Raw genomic sequence first — 19,140 nt, 5'->3', positions numbered from 1 at the left:
CACCCGTACAACGCCGTGCTCCAAACATACACCTTTAACAACCTTTTTCGAATTTCTAAATTAACCGTTCGCGAGCATAGAAGTGACTTCTTTTTATTAAAGGCGACACGGCCCTGCGCTATCCTCTGCTTTATATCCCTACTACTCCTTCCATCCTCACTTATCTGACTTGCTAGGTATCTAAAATCAGCCACTAAAAATTACTAAATTACTATATTTATTTTAAATTCATTATTTTTTATTAGGTGTTCTCCTTGAGAAGCCATCAAATTCGATTATGTACAGTGGCATAGAACAACCGTATCGATCAGTGATCACTTTGGCTTACTTCCCAGTTAACCATATTGCAGAACGTATCTGGTATCCCTCGAGTGAGAAATGAAGCAATTAAAAATTAGCGAACTCGATACTATAATGAGCTCGGATTACAGCAACATAATATACCATAATAATATTGCCTTGTGTGTGTGCGTGTGTTTCTAAACGTAATCGATTTACCTATCAAATGAACAAAGGAAGTTATTAACAGTCTACCTGCTGAATGTTTAGTTGAGGAAGAATTTTAAAAAGAAATGCGACCGGCATTCTTTCACGAACCAACCATAAAACAGTTGTCAATAGAACTCGCTGATGGCGAGTGAAATAGCACCTATTGTGTTCCTACATATTCCATTTCTAAAGTGTATATACGTATGTCCAGCACACAAATATTTATTAGAATTTAAAAATGATGGACATGTATTAGAAAAAAGGGTTAGGTTACGGCAGAGCCGGGCAAACTTTAACTTCGCAGGATCCAAAACATGAGGTTAGTTTGAGTCACTCCATACCCTTCTATAAGTACGAGAGAGTAAGCAGTAATAAATAATTTTGTTTTGTCTTTTTCTTCTCCCTTCCACTCCCATATCAAGCCCCTTCATCCCGTAGACGAGCGAAGCCACTCACGCAACTTAAATAATACCTACGAAAATTTTCGTTACTACGTTCGCAAAACTATTGGATTTGGCTATGGAAGAGGGGACTCACCTACGAAATGGAAGGGATAAGAAAAGGAAAGAATCATCTCACTCGCACTCGTAGGATCAATGAGGAGCTACTTGGTTAACCTTGAGGAGCACTCGGGATGCAAAAGATCCGAGTTTGCCCGGCTCTGAGTTACGGCAGAAATGGACTTATCAATATAGCTACTGAGGTAAATAGCAATTTTGAAGTAGTGTTTGCCTAGATCGCAGGTATTTGCACCATTGATCAAATTAAAGGTCTCGGCCATGAACATACCCAGCTCCTTTTTCTGCGTGGGCCAAGGGTGGGCCACACCGTTGCAGACGTTAAGCTTCATATTGATATCTACAATCCCAAATGCCTTAAATTCCGTAAAAATGCCAATGCAAAATCACAATTATATATTCTGGCAAAATCAAAACGCCTTAACAATATTAGTGGTACAATATATTGCGCCTCTAAACAAGACAAGTAAAGAATGTCTCAGGCCGTATGTTTGTTTCTTTCTCTGCAGTTTTTAGTAATTATGTTCACTGAGAGAAAAAATGAAAGAGCTCGCGATATGGACAAACTACACGGTGTTATTGAATTCAATAAAAACACCTCATAATTTTGCATTACGCAAAGCATCTTAAGAATCTCATGGATGGTACACAAATAGGTTACAGAAAATGGAAAGGGATACTGGATGCAATATACATAGTAAAGATCGCCATTGAGGAAGAAATAAAGAAAGAAATCTTCCTATTCTTTGCTGGTATGAAAGAAACCTTTGGCAGGATAGACAGGAAGAAAATATAGAGTATAATGGACGAAAAAGGAATAAATATGAAATAAGGGAAAATAATAGAAGAAATGTATGAAGCAACATCATTTAAAGTGAGAATCAATGAAGAAATTTCTGAAAAAATTAGCACGATTAATGGGGTGAGACAAGAATGTCCCTCGAGTACAACTCCTTTCAATCTAGCTTTTGTGGATCTGGAAAATACAATGAGGAAAATTCAAATGGAAGGAGTGGTCATGGGAAAGAAGAGAGTACGGACAGTACCTTACGCGGATGATATAGTATTAATGGCGAGTAATAAAGAGACACACATATGAAGAAAGTAATTTGTGTTATTGAATTCAATAAAAACACCTCTTAATTTTGCATTACGCAAAGCATCTTAGGTTATGTGACGATGAATGCTTGCGATTTTAAACATTTCATCTATATTCAGGAGAGTCCAATACACGAGCCCACCTGGGTTTATCCGTACCTACCTTATTGGTCTTTGCATCATTTTACGATTATTAAAAAAAGTACCGGAGACAATCGGGTACACGTTTCACGCAAGCGTATCTAAAACGCTCGGCGTAATAACACATGTATTGCATTTCCGTGAAAGCTCATCGTGCCACATTACTCAAAGTGCAGGGTTGTTCTTGATAAAACAATCGCCGGACATTGGAAACCTCTAGTTATTGCCTTATTGTTTCGATCTTCCACCAATGTTAGACCGTGCAGTAGAGAAACCGAAACAATTGAAAAAATCAGGTTTCCAGAAGGGTTAATTAATTTTATTTTGTATTAAAAGCACATCATAATATCCACGCCTTCTTTTAATAAGAATTATTATCAAATCATTAGTTTATCTAAAAATTACAATTAGTCCACGACCTTATTTTTTAATTATCAGAAGGATATTTACTGTAGCAGAGATCACCAACACCTCATTAGCATTAATTATACAGTTTGATTAACTTTTACCTTTCACGGAAGAAGATTAAACATGTTTTCGCATAAACTACTGCAAAGGTTATTTTTAAATAGCGGAAAAGCCTTCTTGGAGATTCATACATTGATAACATTTACGCTATTTTTCTACTAATTAGTAGCATTTAGGTAAATAGACCAAGGACTTGGTCTTTGAAACGTTAGATACAAAACTAAACAGGTATTGCGTAATTTCTTTATTAAGGGGTGCATTTCAATTGGGATCCGTCAAATGGGCATACACCATCTGGTGGCAAAATTTATAACTCGAATGAGGGAAAAATTTACATAGGAACTGTGCACGCAAATTGTAAAATTGTTTATTAAAATAATAAAACACGTTAAAAAAGTAAAAATTTTTTTGATGATGGAGTCGACGAAGTTTTCTTCTAAAGTTAAATCAAATAAAAAGTTAATATGTTCAGTGAAAAGCTGCAATAGCACTTCAGACATAGATCTTCACTCTTCACCTACATTAACTACTTTCCAATAAAAACTAACCGTTTTATATATGTAAAAAATATATTCGGAAAATTAGAGAAAAAAGTAAACTAATAGAAGCTTGGATGAAAGCAGTAGGTATCAAAGAAGTGAATTCCGGAATAAAAATTTGTTCACGTCATTTTAATGCACATGATTATATTTCAGCAAGTATTTACCATCAGCCATAACCTTAATATTTAAAACTAGAATCATACTAAAATTATAAAGTGAGAAATTATTTATTCCTGTGTAATTGATTTAACACAATTCTAATGATACGATATAAGTATTTTGAGGTTAAGAACCTACCTGCTGCAATACAACAAAGTTGCAATAATGTGTTTGCAACGTTCTCTTAAATCGGCTTTGCACGTGCAAGTCATTGATATGATATTGCTTAAATCACCCAGAATCACCTCACCAATTATATAACGTGAATCACTTTTTAAATCCGAAGTTTGTAAAAAGTAGGCAGTAAACTTGACGGAATTTGAAGGCTAGCTTCCGGATTTGTTATTTCCGAATTTTATAATGTGATTGGAATTAAAAACACGCTCACCTTCAACGAAATTTCCTTTCCGAGGCTTTGTGTCAGCCCAATCACATATTGTGTCAATACTTATCATTTTATCGTAATTTAAAAACTTGGAAATTGCACGGTACACTATAGGAACTACTATAAATTTTCCCTAATCGGCGCCATGTTTTTAGGCTCCTCCCATTTGACGGATCCCAATTGGGCAATTGATAAGGATATACTTACGGTCCAAGTGGGGATATTGGCAGTGTATGTTCCTCCCAGTGTCTCCATATTTATCTAAAATATTAACACAGTCTTTATTCTGGAGCTCCACGGGATAATCTTTCCGTTTCCGTGCTTCCAACGCGGCTTGTACTACTTTCTGTCGAACTTCACCAGATCCTTTTATCTGTTCCACTGTAACAAACGACTAATTGAAAAACTTTGGAAAGTTTTTACTTACTTGCGATAAATACTATGAATAAGAAACACTTACATATAAAATCAGCAGGATTGTAATGAGGCATGATGTTCAGTCCAACACTACTGAAAAAATCCACGACTTTCGACGTGTCTCCGAAGTAGGCAGAACGCCCCCCACAGAGAAGCAAAAGTTTATCACAGAGATGAAAAATTTGAGATGAGGGTTGATGTAGCGTTACGACCACAGTTTTACCTTCTGACACCGCGTACCTCTTCAACGTTGACATAAGACTGTAAGCTGCATGAGAATCTAGACCAGACGTGGGCTCCTAATCAAGAAAAGCAAAACGTGGAAATGGAGTTGAAGGTTTGATGTATATTGCGGTGTCAAAACTTACATCCAATAGCATCAGTGATGGATTGGTGAGAAGTTCGCAGGCAATGTTTGCCCTCTTCTTTTCTCCGCCACTAAGACCCCTTTTGATATAATCTCCGATAATGGTATCTTGACAGCCGCCCAACTCGAGAACGTCAATGATATGATCCACGTATTGCATCTTTTGAGAATGGCTCATAGAATCCGGAAGACGCAGTCGCGCTTGAAACTCCAATGTTTGACGTAATGTGAGGTCTGGAAAGAAAATATCCTGCTGAAGGACATAACAGATCCTCCTCTTCCACCTGCAAAGAAACGGGAAAACTAGGATCTTTCCAAATGGTATTTTGGTAGATCAGAAAGAACTTTATTCTTGTCGTGTAGCGTCGCGTCGCATTTAGGAAGCGAGAAACAAATCGCGAATGCCTGCAAAAATACAACTCGCGTCCCAATTTCGAAACAAGAAAAAGTAGCACAATTCTTTGTAACATCGCCAAAAAGAATTATGGCACTTCACCGTCGCCTACTGCCGCGCTATTGAAGATAGCGACGGAATTATATCGCTAAATCTTCCATAAATCATGGTGAAGGAAGCGCCACAGCTGCTCGTATTTTGTGACCAGTACAATTAAGGATGTTGTCGCAATTATTTCTTTTCGCAACCACTACACGTTTACTTAACAGAACAATGACGCTGCCAACAATAACAAAAAATATAAATTATGGATTAAATATACATACAATCAAACATTTTTCTGATAAAATAATTCGAAGTGGTCTGTATTCTGTCGAAACTGCCAGACGCGGATCGCGATTTCGATCTTTTTGGATCTCATCAGCGCGTCGCAGGCAGCTCCGACAGAACACAGACCAATTTTTACCTGCTGTCTTAACAGTGCGTTTTAGAAAATACTACAAATGGCGCAGTAAACGCCATCTGTAGCACGATGCTACATTTTAGGATTACGTATGCTCCAACAAGGTCCACTTGTGTGGATATCTACTTGCTGAAAATGAATCCCGGCGTAGCTAACCTCAACGTGATAGGCACGTTACCATAATCGAATAAAATAATTCGAAGTGGTCTGTATTCTGTCGAAACTGCCAGACGCGGATCGCGATTTCGATCTTTTTGGATCTCATCAGCGCGTCGCAGACAGCCCCGACAGAACACAGACCAACTTTTACCTGCTGTCTTAACAGTGCGTTTTAGAAAATACTACAAATGGCGCAGTAAACGCCATCTGTAGCACGATGCTACATTTTAGGATTACGTATTTTTCTGATATTCTTATAAAGGCTTCATTATACATATTAAAAAGAAATTTTTAGTTTTAGAATTTACATAGGAATTGCTATAGACACGATTCGCCAGCCAACGAAATGAGATTTTTCTATGATTTGAAAGAACATTATTTGAAACATTAATAAAGATTAAAGTAAAGATTAGAATGTAGTTTGGTCGCCTAGTCAAAATTTAAGGACAATAAATAGTAAATAATAAAACGATTCTAACATGTCTAACCTTTTACATAACGGTTCTCTGTTGAGTAATATTTGTCCGGAATCGATCCGAAGCCGTCCACTGAGGCAATTGAGCAAAGTGGTTTTGCCACAACCTGAGGGTCCGAGTACGGCCAATAGTTGGCCAGGCCGGACAAGACCGTCGACATCCTTTAGGATCTGTCTGTCTCCAGCGCTGGCCGACAAACCACGAAAAGCCAGATGAACAGGCAACGGTCGGTGATCTGTTATCAGGCATGGAAAGTGTACTGTTGTCGATTCTGATCTGGAAGAGAAACCAACAAATTAATGTTTTGAGAAGATCGTGAACTGAATTATCAATTGTATAGGGTGTAACAGACACGTGCCGAACTAAAATGTCCCTGTTTTCACCGTTTTCAAAAAAAAAAGTAGTTAATTCAATTCCGGTCCTGGTTCATATATACGGCCTCCAACGCTGCTCAATCAGCTGATGATTATTAGCATCAGTCTACTATTTGTTTTATATTTTTTGCTCATGTATTGTTTATTTGTTAGATTAGATTAAATGCCATTCTGAGTGTTTATGTTACAGTCAACCTCTAGTAGCAGTTTATTATTTTAACGCTTAAACTTTGTACAGTTCAATAAACTATTTGAGCAATACAACATCAATTATTAGTGTAGGTCAGTCCCTGTAGAACAATTGTTACAATAATGTGACATGATACGTATTAATCGGTCTGAATTATACCGCTGCTGTAAGGACAAAATCCTCGATTTCAAAGAAGACAATTGCTGCATCCTTATCATTTTCAGAGAGTACAAGTTTTTCTTGGTTTCGAATGAAAAGCACATAATGGCCTAATTTTTTCCAACTGCAGTAAGAACTGATACTGTTTTGGGTTCGTCTGGCCCATTTTACAATCAGATCTTTGAAAATTAATTCGATTAACTCCCAACTGACAAACATGTATGTCATTAGGCACGAAAAGAAACGATTAGTAACATGATATGTGTTAATGGGTGTGAATTATACCGCTGCTGTAAGGACAAAATCCTCGATTTCAAAGAAGACAATTGCTGCATCCTTATCATTTTCAGAGAGTACAAGTTTTTCTTGGTTTCGAATGAAAAGCACATAATGGCCTAATTTTTTCCAACTGCAGTAAGAACTGATACTGTTTTGGGTTCGTCTGGCCCATTTTACAATCAGATCTTTGAAAATTAATTCGATTAACTCCCAACTGACAAACATGTATGTCATTAGGCACGAAAAGAAACGATTAGTAACATGATATGTGTTAATGGGTGTGAATTATACCGCTGCTGTAAGGACAAAATCCTCGATTTCAAAGAAGACAATTGCTGCATCCTTATCATTTTCAGCGAGTACAAGTTTTTCTTGGTTTCGAATGAAAAGCACATAATGGCCTAATTTTTTCCAACTGCAGTAAGAACTGATACTGTTTTGGGTTCGTCTGGCCCATTTTACAATCAGATCTTTGAAAATTAATTCGATTAACTCCCAACTGACAAACATGTATGTCATTAGGCACGAAAAAAAAACGATTAGTAACATGATATGTATTAATGGGTATGAATTATACCGCTGCTGTAAGGACAAAATCCTCGATTTCAAAGAAGACAATTGCTGCATCCTTATCATTTGCAGCGAGTACAAGTTTTTCTTGGTTTCGAATGAAAGGCACATAATGGCCTAATTTTTTCCAACTGCAGTAAGAACTGATACTGTTTTGTGTTCGTCTGGTCCATTTTACAATCAAATCCTTGAAAATTAATTCGATTAATTCCCAACTGACAAACAGGTATGTCATTAGGCAGGAAAAGAAACGATTAAAATCCAGTAAAGATGTAGTATACATAAGTTGAAAACATTAATAGCATCTTAATAAGGAAACACATTATTGGTACACCTTTTCACCAACATAGGTGTGTAGATAGGTGCATATTTGTTTACATAATTTCTTTTCAGTATTTATTTACAATGCGGCTACATCGCTGATAGCGATAGTAACGAAGACGATTTCACTTGCGCAATTTTAAATTTAAACACTATATTGTGCAAATCCAACGAAATGACTCACGAACCTTTAAAGGCAAACATTTTGCGTAAGGTCTGAACAATTTACATTGTAGCGCATCCTTCAGCACACACAGAACATCAAATATAGAGAAAAAGGACACCGAGTATGTAATGTGTATACGCTCATCCAACGGAAGTTGTTGTTATTCTACTCAAATCGAAACAGACTATATGTAAATGTTTAAATTTGCTTCGGAAAAGGTCGCATACCATTGCCAACAACAGGGTGGTACATAAACTAGGTATTTTAATTGTAGTGTGTGCCTACTGTAACAATTCTTTACATCTTACAAATTATGGATGTGGAAAAGGCAGGTGTATTATCTTCTAATCCGTTTGGTGTACCGGAAGTTATGTTTGGAGAAAATGTACAGCGCCAACTAAACAAACCAGAAAAAAATATAAAAAAAACTTGGGCTAGTCTTTCGAACACGATAAAAAATGGCAAGTAATCTATAGATATTTATTACTGTTAACTATTGGGATCCGTCAAATGGGAGGAGCCTAAAAACATGGCGCCGATTAGGGAAACTTTATCGTAGTTCCTATAGTGTACCGTGCAATTTCCAAGTTTTTAAATTACGATAAAATGATAAGTATTGACACAATATGTGATTGGGCTGACACAAAGCCTCGGAAAGGAAATTGTTGCGTGCATAGTTCCTATGTAAATTTTTCCTTCATTCGAGTTATAAATTTTGCCACCAGATGGTGTATACCCATTTGACGGATCCCAATAGTATCTTGTATGGTTTAGTAAGGCCCTGAAAGGGTATGCACCTGCCAAACTAAATTTGAGACGCACCTTATACATAGGACTGCTGTTTAGTAAACAGAGAAAGAATTTGAGTCTATTCACAACGTTCCACCTGTATTTTACAAGAGTGACATAACCTAGAGACTAAGAGTTTAGACCAATGCCTAGCGCTGTCCTCCAGTACGATTCCGAATCCGTCTGCCTGCGTCCAAGTTTTTCTATTATTTCCTTGCATCATTTAAGCAAATACTCCATAAATAATCTTTGACTCTCTTCAGTCTTCATTTCGTCCGTTTCATTCCCGCCACCATCCACCCACTCCCACCAGTTCCAAAAAAAAAAAACCGGAAGAGGACCTTCCACGCAATTCTCCGGCATAGTCCAGGGCGACTGCCCACTCACTAGTATTAACCAACAGTTTTTAAGGTTCCCGTATCTGCATGATTCGTTGTGGAGTGATTTCTGTAGCTATTAATAAACTAATTTAATTTGTATGAACACAAATGTAATGATGTAGACTCTGGTGGACATTTTCATCGAATAAAAATCTACATCCATTGTTGTAATGATCATTTTATTTTGGAAATACAATCGAGCAACTGCGACGATTATCATTAAAAACTGAAGACAGTCCCTAAATTATCTCAGCCATTTGGTTGGTTATAGTCTGACGACTTTTAGAAAATTAATTTTGATTCATACTCAAATCTATGAGATATTTTATTTTGTGTATGCAAACGTAAACAGTATTAATATTCAATGAAAAACGTAGCTATGTTTTGAAAACAAATAGAAGATATGTATCTGAAATGACTGTGGCGAATAACAAAACATGGAAGGTCCCAGAAGTTGAATGATATACAGCTAGGAAGCTCTTCGTGGATTTATGATTTTTATACTCTTTATATTAATTAATTTGGGTAAGTATTGTCTTAAAATAGAGGCGAATACGTGCCTAAAAAGTTATTGGCAACGCCTGGACGGGTCAATAAACTGCTCGTGTTTATAAACACGCACTTGTACGGCAATGCAAACTTTAGAGGAATATCCAATTTCATAACAGAATTTGCAGAGAAGTGTAATTAAGTGACTGTGAGAACGTACTATATGTGCACCACGGAGCTGTTGATCTTGTAATAGGAAAAAAAAAATGCTTGGTAATTTTTATGCAACTGACCTATGCGAAAAACTGGATCACATTAATGTATTTATTTTCGAATGTTAACATGGCGTTGGGTAAACAGAAGAAATTGAAAATGATGATTCCGAGAAAAAAATTTGAAATGATTAACATAGTCAAAGTAAATTGAAGAAATTTATATCACAGACGTGTATTTTTTCAGGTAATATCGCTGAAATGTTTTTATACACACAACTTCCTGTTTCATATATAAACTTTGATATGACAAGTCGAGTACATAAACAGGAATTACGAACACACAATATATCTGCTGAATAGCAAAGGTAAATGAACCAAACACAGAGGAAGATAAGGTAAAGTAACAATGTTATTGGCCCTTGTTCTCTTACTTTTTCATAAATTTAAAGAACCTTCACACAATAAGTATTTCTTCGTAAATAACAAAGCTATTTTCGGATATTCCCCCATCTACCGTCATTTTTATGTTACGTAATTTCAACAAGTGTCGTCCATGATTTACTCGACGAGACAAATCCAATTTAGGTTCCAGGTTCTTAACCTTTGCATTTGACAGTTAACAAGTATTAGGTAGCTTTACATCCAAATCATAAACAAACAAAAATTGTTTCGCATAGATTTTCATGCAAAAGTAAATTTTACAACATGTCTATTTGTATTAACAACAGGATTTACAGTGCGTCTAGCCTTATGACATGATAAACGTGTGAAAAAGGGCATTAAATTTAAATCCGTGTAATTATCGCCAAAAGGTACCTACAATAGGGGAACTGTTAATTATTAATAGCATCCACGAATTTGATGCAAATAAACTAAGAGAAACAGTGACTAATAAGAGCAATAAATATGAACATTGCCTGTAGAATACATATAAAAATAAAATTTCCACGTTACAAGTCTCTGGTTACAAGAAACAACAAATTTACATTTCTCTCTTTCTCTACTTGTCTCATCTATGTTTGCGAGCATTACTTTTTCCACATGTCGCTATGATAAAACATGTTATAATGTTGTGGTACATTTGAACTACTAGCTTCATGCGCAATGCAATACGGAACATGAGTAATGACATCACAACATATTGAGTTCGTTTCGCGTACTGTAATAATTTTGGAGAAAAATGTTCATTTTCATTTCCGACTGACTTATTCTATGCAGAACCATATCTCTCCTCCATTAGGTGTACTCGACCTGCTCTACTTTCCTATTACTGTTATGTACCCTATTGGAATATATATAATACCCACAAAGATTCGGAAATGATATGTAGTTGTATACTTTTTCGCGAACTTGCACTTACGGTGTTCCAACAGTTCTAAATAAAATTACGGTAAACTAATAAAAAAAAAACTACAGTACGTACGATGGTACGTCAACTAAATTACCTCATGTTCATAATGAGGCCAGAAATATTTCGAGGAATCGTCCATTGTCTCATGCGTCAACTGGTAGTACGCTCTCAAAATGTTTTTAATGACCTTGACACCTTTGTAAAAGCATTTGAAAAGAATTCGGTGGTCGACGAGACGACAACGACGGTAAATACTACAAGATATGGACGGGTCCCAGTAGGTGATTATATAAAACTAACGGAAACGGTCGATAATTATTTCACATAGTTGGAACAGGTAACGTGCCAAAAAACCGTTACGCAATCGTTTTATTATTGAACGGAGGTTCTAGTAAAGAATCCTAGCAGAAGGCAGGTACTCTAGATATATGTATATGTCTATTTAATATAATGGGGAATTTAAATTCCAACTGTATGATCAATTTCCAATGTGACATGGTTATGACGTGTATGTACAAATTTTAGAGAAACGTACGATCCAGTCAGATGTTTTATCGCCTATTGGATTCATTAAATTGTACTTCGCTTTTAAGCGCGAGTAGCCATCATTCCTTTTTAGTGTTGGGCCACCCTCTTCACAGTTCGTCTCCACAACTTCCCTCCCTCACCTCTTTACCTATCTCCCACTCAACCCTCTCCCCTTCCCCAAACTTCTCCCATCTTCTCCCGGTAGTCATAACCACTAGGCTGAACTACCATCTCGAGGAGGGCTTTTAGTCGGTAGGCGCTCCCACCAGGAGTGAATCCGACACTACCCCCCTTGGGGAGTGTCTTTAGAAGATTTCCCCTCCTCGAGGTTAAAATAAACAAAAAAAAAATTAAATTGTAAGTTATCTACTGTTGCCAATAACCTACAAAAGTATGATGCGAGGGAACGCCGAAAATGAAATAGAACTGAACGAAATGAAACACTCAAAAGCATAAACACCTAAAATGCGTTTCGACAACCAAAGTGCTATTTCTCACGATCAGTTAGAGATTGAATCTAGTCAGTTCACACTCATTAAACCGATTTTGAGCGCCGTTAGTATCATTTTCGGATCTAATGAAGAAACCCATTTCATTTACTCAAAATCTTATCACGAAAACCTACAGTCAACTGCAGTTATATTATAAACATCAGATCTTTTCCGTATGTACTTTCCATTTACTGTCACGTACCCTATTTCGGTCAGTATCTAATAGGGGGAAGACAGACCGGTCTATAACCTGATGAGGGGCGGTGATGGAGAGCGACCTGGTCAACGACCCCGTCGTGCGTTTTGGGTTAATGAAAACAACACCTGTCATCGACACCTGCGTATTGGTTTCCGCTTTAAATGATGAAAAGATTATCGAGTTACACGATTATATTATGCACACATACATACATTATATATACACGTATGCAAAGTATTCGCTTCGTCTCAATTTGGAGGAGCCCAAAAGGCAGCTATCGGAGCGACTTATCGTTCAATGACATGCAAAATTGTTATCGAATACGAACGGACACGTTACCCCAAAGTGCGTGCCAACAAATGTTCAAAATCGATTTCCATTCGTAAGACTCTGATAATTATCTGTGTCAAGATACAGGTTTAACGTGAATCCGGTTAGGCTAGACTTGAATCTAAAACGGAGTTTATCATGGGATATGCAATTAGGTACATTTATCATTCAAGGATAGAATATCGGAAACAAAACCGTTGTTTTTTACATATGAATGTCTTTTGTCTTTTGAATATGGATCTAACTAGTGACAACAGATTAAGACCAACTGTCAAAGGATTTGAAAATACATATCATCCCTGGATCTAAAAGTGGGTCCGCAAGGAGTTTCGATTCCATCCAATGTTAAACAAACTATGAATTCCACAAATCCAGCTTTTGACTTTGTCGATCCATCAAGCGTTTTCACTTATCATCATAAGGTCGTCAACCGCAAGACTGATTGAACACGTACTTTCGCATTTCCCCAAATCCTTAACTATTTACGAACAGTAATCTAACCTAGGTCTACCTCTACTCCTCCTAACTCTTGTTTCTGCCTCTATGTCTCTGACTAGACCTTCATGCCTGAGTAGGTGCTAATACTGCTATCTAGGCATACCAATATTTTATCCCTCTATATCTATCCCTTATGTTGTACTGTCTTTAATGATGTTGATCGCGTCTTCGATGTATAGATTAAAAAGTAGCGGTGACAGTGTGCATCCTTCCCTGATTCCCTTTCTAATATTTACTTCTCTACATTGCTGCCCCAGCTCTATAACTGCCTATTGCTCTTTAAACAAATTAAGTATCACTCTTCTATCTCTGTAACTCAAACCTATATTTTTCAATATATTTAACATCTTGTCCCATTTAACATTGTCAAAAGCTTTTTCTAAAACTACAAATCCTATGTAGACGCTCTTTCCTTTCTCTGTCGTTTTCTCTATTGTTACCCGTAAAGGTAGAATGGCCTCCCGCGTTCCTCTATTTCTTCTAAACCCAAATTGATCTTCCCCTAATGGTACTTCTGCCCTTTTTTCCATCCTTTTCTGTACAATTCTAGTTAAGATTTTTGACGCATGGGAAGTTAAGCTAATTTCTCTAAATGTTTCGCACCTATCCGCGCCGTTTATAATACTCCGGGACTTTCCCCTTTCGATAATGTGATTAACTAGTTTAAAGATACGATCTCCAACCTCTTATCCTGCATGTTTTAAAATTTCCGCCAGTATCACCTGGTGCTTTATTATTCTTTAAGTTTTTTAATGCTACATCGAACTCTTCTCTCATTATAGGATAATCTAGTTCACCTATCTCCACACTTTCTTCCTTCTTTAATATATCTCCTAACTCACGGCCTGCGTGTAGGTTCTCTAAATATTCTTTCCACCTGTCTGCCTTTTCCTCATTTTCTATCAAAATGGCCCCTACCTCGTTTCTTATATTATTACTACTGTACCCTATTTCTCTGCGTGTTCACTGTCCCATAAAAAATTATTTCTAAAAACCCACCCCGTTCCACTCTCCCTGTGTAGCGAGACGTACAAATATTTTTTTTTGTTGTTGATCAATTAAATTTTAATTGGTTGTATGGTGGTCTAGAAGCTGCGGGTAATTTTATTAGTGGTAGTTTCCTCTGTTGTGAAAGCAGGAAAATGTTTTTTGATGTAAAGAATGGATGGAAGCCGAGTCATATAAGTAATTTAGGAGAATGTGGGCTACGTCAACAAACAAGCAGTCTTCGAGTTTCGAAAAGTCTGTCGACGGAACTAATTCAATTTATTTGTTTTAGGTAGTCGTCGTACATCTCAGACGGTAGCATACATTCATTATAGGTACATATTAACTGGGTGACTCACTCAGAACTCGAAAAACTTAGGAATAAGGAATGTTCAAGACGAAAATATCATCTATTCAAGTAAATGGGGAACCCTGAAAAACTCACTGTTGCTCCCATTAGTAATGCCAATATTTAGGGGAGGAGTATTTGCAAACGTCTTGTCAAGAATAAGCGAAATTATGCTGCTTTTAGACACCATCTCTCTTCCTTTAAAAGGGATTTCTGGTTTCCTGACTTCCCCAAATGATAAAGCATAAAGCATTCAGATGACAAGACTGGCACCACATCAGGAACTTAAAGGATGTTTTCAGAACTAAACAGGAATATTCCACTACCATAAAACCTCAGCAGTGACCCATCAGTCGATACATGAGTTGATATAATTAGTGCGAGAACAAGAAGACCAAACTCTGTATTAATTATTATCTTATAATTGCGTCCTTCTGTAAGATTTATATGGTCTCCCCTTTAATGCTTCTGTAAGAAACGTTATGAGAAAATTAAACCCCTCCACTAGGAGTTAGCCAGGGTTTATGTAATTCCTGAATGCTACCTCTCGAGGTTATTCTGAGTCCACTACGGGAAGGAAAATCGCTACCGATACGTCATCTCTTCAAATTGTGTGTTCTTGAACATCTAATAGAGACTTCCAGTTCTTTCACTACGGGGTCCAGATGATGTGCAACACAGAATACAAACACGACGCCGACGCAGGAATATTTCGGTGCAGTGAGCGCATCCGCTTTGAGGGCAAACGACGATCCATGCACCGCTTATTTATCCGACCATTTTTATTGTTGAAATATTTTAATGAGTTGAATCACCCTTGTGCTATCGACCTCCGATATAGATGATGTTCCGATGATGAAAAAGATTGCCGCTGTCGTCGTTACGTGAACATCATTGCAGGGGTGTATCCATAACCCTTTTCGTATCATTAATCATAATCAAGACAGTCTCGAAAGATCCTTTAATCTTAGTTAGGGTTTCTTGTAAAGTAAGACCATCACTTTATTACTTAAACCGAATTAAAATTCAATTTGTTTTTTGACTATCGTGGAAACGGATAGTAGGTTAATGCATACAAGTGTGCGAGTGAGTTCCAATATTTAGAGGAATAGCCCATTCCGTTATGTGTACATATACATGCATTGTTTATTAATAATACAGAAACATTCATCAGTCAAAAATCTCTTGCTGCCTTTGACAACTTCCAAGTTCACGCGCGTGTCATTCCCGCGTCTTTTTTTAGAGACGTCCCTGTCATAAGAGACGCATTTGTTATTTTTAACACGAAAGCAGTAATAAAACAGACAAAGGCAACTACTGCTGTGTTTAAAATTGAAGTTGTGGCTATAGTATATACCCTTTCGGTGGATTAAGCAATAATAAAATGTAGGACATTTAGAGATCGAAATTCTTACAATTCTCAACAACTTCTTTCATAACTGAGGATATTGTAGAGGTTATGTTAATTTTTTATTAGCGGTGTTTCTCACTATTACTAAGCTTAATGATGAATGTTTATTTGCTTAAAGAAATTATACTATAATCATACGTTAGTAAAAACGTTTTGAATCGCAATTTTGGCACAAAATGATTCCAAATCTTAGAATTAGCATGTTGAAGTGGGTATAGGTACTACGTAATTTTTGAAATGATTAGATCCTATAGAAATACCGCTCTCTATTTTTCTCACGGATCTCTTTAACCTTTATTAACGTTAGTAAATGGTCCTGAGTTTTTTGTTTGTAAACTAGTGTAGGTAGCTGCTGCATTGAATACTTGTTACCAGAGGTCAAGAACCTTAAATTTCTATCATCCCCTACCCCACCTCACTAGAACATCTGTATTGTCCCATTTGAACGATCTTGTCCTCATTCTCATCCGTTATAATACACTTCTAATAACGGTAGAACAAGAATATCCTCATTTAAACCATTGTATTTCCACTCCCTGTGAACGCAAGTCTATTTTTTAGACTTAAATTTTTCTTTTACTAGAAAGACTAACCTGAACAACTTTTGTAAATCTACTGGGTATGATTACAATTTATAAATGTAATATGGTGGAAATTTAATTAAAGAATTGTCCTGACAGTGATTTAATCTACTTGAAAAGTGGCTCTGACTGATTTACGTATATCATATAAATAAATTATTTGCGAAATCCCAATGATATAATTACCTACACATGCGAGCAATAAACTAACGAACGTTGTTGCAAACATGCAATTATAACAACCGCTAAGGAAACAGCGGAATAAAGATAATCCATTTTCATTAGCTTATCAGCAAGCCACTTTTGTATCAAGTTTATAATTATAAATATGGGGGCTATCGGCTAGCGATGTTTGACTTACGTTAAATTTAAGAGCTTGGCAACAAAACAAAAGCTAATGGTGTATGAATGTATGTAGTACGTTATATATGCAGGGATTGTAATTATTTTAACTAACTAATCGTAAGGGTAATTCAATTATAGTATACCTACCGAACTCTCACGAACAGCTCAATGTAAATACATACATGTATCCACTACTGTTGGAATACAGAACGTGTTCGTGTAGTAATAAATGTGTACACATCTGATTATGAGAATAATGACTTCTTCTTGGTTATGATAACCGAATGCAAATAAACAAGAAATTTTCCAATTCTTTCGAAAGTATGTCAGTGCTTCTCACAATTGCTTTGTAAAAACTCAGCAAGATAAGTAAATTGTTTGAAGTACATACTAACGTTATTATATAATGGTGTTAGGCAAAAACTTACAAAATCAATAGTAGAAGATAGTTTTAGTAAAATGAAATAAGGAGACTTACAATGTTAAATGTTAATTTTTCTTCAACATGCTAGAGTTACCATCCCTATTATAGGAGAATCCTTGTCATACAGCAAGATGGTCATAGTAGTTCAATAGAATTCAATATGCAGAACATGAAAAACCATTAAATTATTGCGTTTACTAATAGCTAATAAATAGGATATAGTTTTGTGTCACCTCTATGCTCGCGAAGGATTAATATAGAAATTCGAAAAAGATTGTTAAAGGTGTATGTTTGGAGCGCGGCGTTGTACGGGTGGACGCGGCGGAAAAAAAAAGTTAGAAGCGTTCGAAACGTGGTGTTACAGGCGAATGATAAGGATACCATGGATAGAGAAGGTTAGAAATGAAGAGGTATTAGAAACAATAGGAGAACAGAGGACTCTATGGAAGTCAATAAAAAATAGGCGAGATAGGTTGGAAGACACCTTCTCAGACATGTCAGAGACATATTAGAGGCAGAAACGGGAGTTAAGAAGAGTAGAGGTAGACCCAGAGTAGATTATTGTTTGCAAATAGTTAAGGATGTGGGGTATTCTAGTTTTAGGGAAATACGAAGATTAGCTCAGGATAGGAAAGAGTGGAGGTGCGTGTCCAACCCGTCTTAGGACTGACGACCTTATACCTTATGATGATGAGGAACTTTCATAAGATGCTCTACACAGCTTTTTCCAAACACCAACATGTGACATTTTTTGTGGATGTAGTATCTGGCACAGTTAGATTCAGTTGGGGATCCAGGCGTTTTTTAACGATCTAGATCATAGCTTCCTGGTCCATATCTCCTAATCCAAATGTTCCTGCGGCTTCTGTGGATCATCAAGACAAGTGATGGGACAGTAATACTCAACGTACAATATTTCATTTCTCTTCTGTCTTCATTTCATCTGTGTCTTGTCTTTCTGTCGCCAGTCTTAGGACTGATGATCTTATGACGATGATGAGTTTTGTGTATCTTTAGAGAAAAGGACATTTATGTGTATATGAAAAACCTTTAAAGGACAGTAGAGTAGTGTTTGAAAAGAAAGTACTGTCCTAGTAAAAAAATGGTCACCCTACTTTTATGTCATGTCACCGGCACCGTAGAAGATTCTTTGTAAACACGTATTTGTAAGGATTCAGATCCAATATCGCATTTCGGTTATTTGCAATTCGGGCGACTTTCTCTAAGTTCGGCACAATACAAATTTACAAATACGTATATTTATGTGAAGCAGCAGCGCAGTAGCAATGGTCGTAGTCATTAAACAGAGGGCGGGTCAATGGCCGACCCGTTGCACTTTGCCGATGTGCAATTGTTTGGAGGGTTGAACGACCTGGGACTAGGGGTGGGTCGTCGACCGCGCGAACGGCACGGACTCGTTCTTGCCGGGATCAGTTTTGGGAGTACGCACTTCCAGAAATTCGGGTCAAATGTCAGGCGACAATGCACTTGCACTTGTATACATATTTGTAGCCAGCGGTCGATGACGTACACAATGAACGTGTAATATGCATGCAAGTGGTTTCGGGGATAATGAACTCTTACCCGCTCCTCACCACGACATTCGTAAAGGGGTTTAAAAAGCGTTCGTTCGTTTGC

General features: G+C 36.9%; 1 protein-coding gene across 2 annotated transcripts in view; it reads right to left on the bottom strand.

Annotated features, from left to right (window-relative positions):
* The window catches only part of LOC108742440 (ABC transporter G family member 14), a 113,139-nt gene that overhangs the window by 7,014 nt on the left and 86,985 nt on the right, over nucleotides 1-19,140 (bottom strand). For both annotated transcript variants that reach the window (XM_018477659.1, XM_018477666.2), the window contains exons 2-5: nucleotides 6,089-6,352; nucleotides 4,586-4,868; nucleotides 4,261-4,516; nucleotides 4,008-4,181 (exon numbers count right to left, since the gene is read on the bottom strand). In XM_018477659.1, the coding sequence (XP_018333161.1) occupies nucleotides 4,008-4,181; nucleotides 4,261-4,516; nucleotides 4,586-4,868; nucleotides 6,089-6,352 (977 nt within the window). The remainder of the gene's footprint in view (nucleotides 1-4,007; nucleotides 4,182-4,260; nucleotides 4,517-4,585; nucleotides 4,869-6,088; nucleotides 6,353-19,140) is intronic.

Source organism: Agrilus planipennis, unplaced genomic scaffold (assembly GCF_000699045.2).
Source record: "Agrilus planipennis isolate EAB-ADULT unplaced genomic scaffold, Apla_2.0 scaffold3, whole genome shotgun sequence".
NCBI classification, from domain to species: Eukaryota; Metazoa; Arthropoda; class Insecta; order Coleoptera; family Buprestidae; genus Agrilus; species Agrilus planipennis.
Note: the sequence above shows the minus strand (reverse complement) of the source record. Positions and strands in the feature narration are given on the sequence as shown.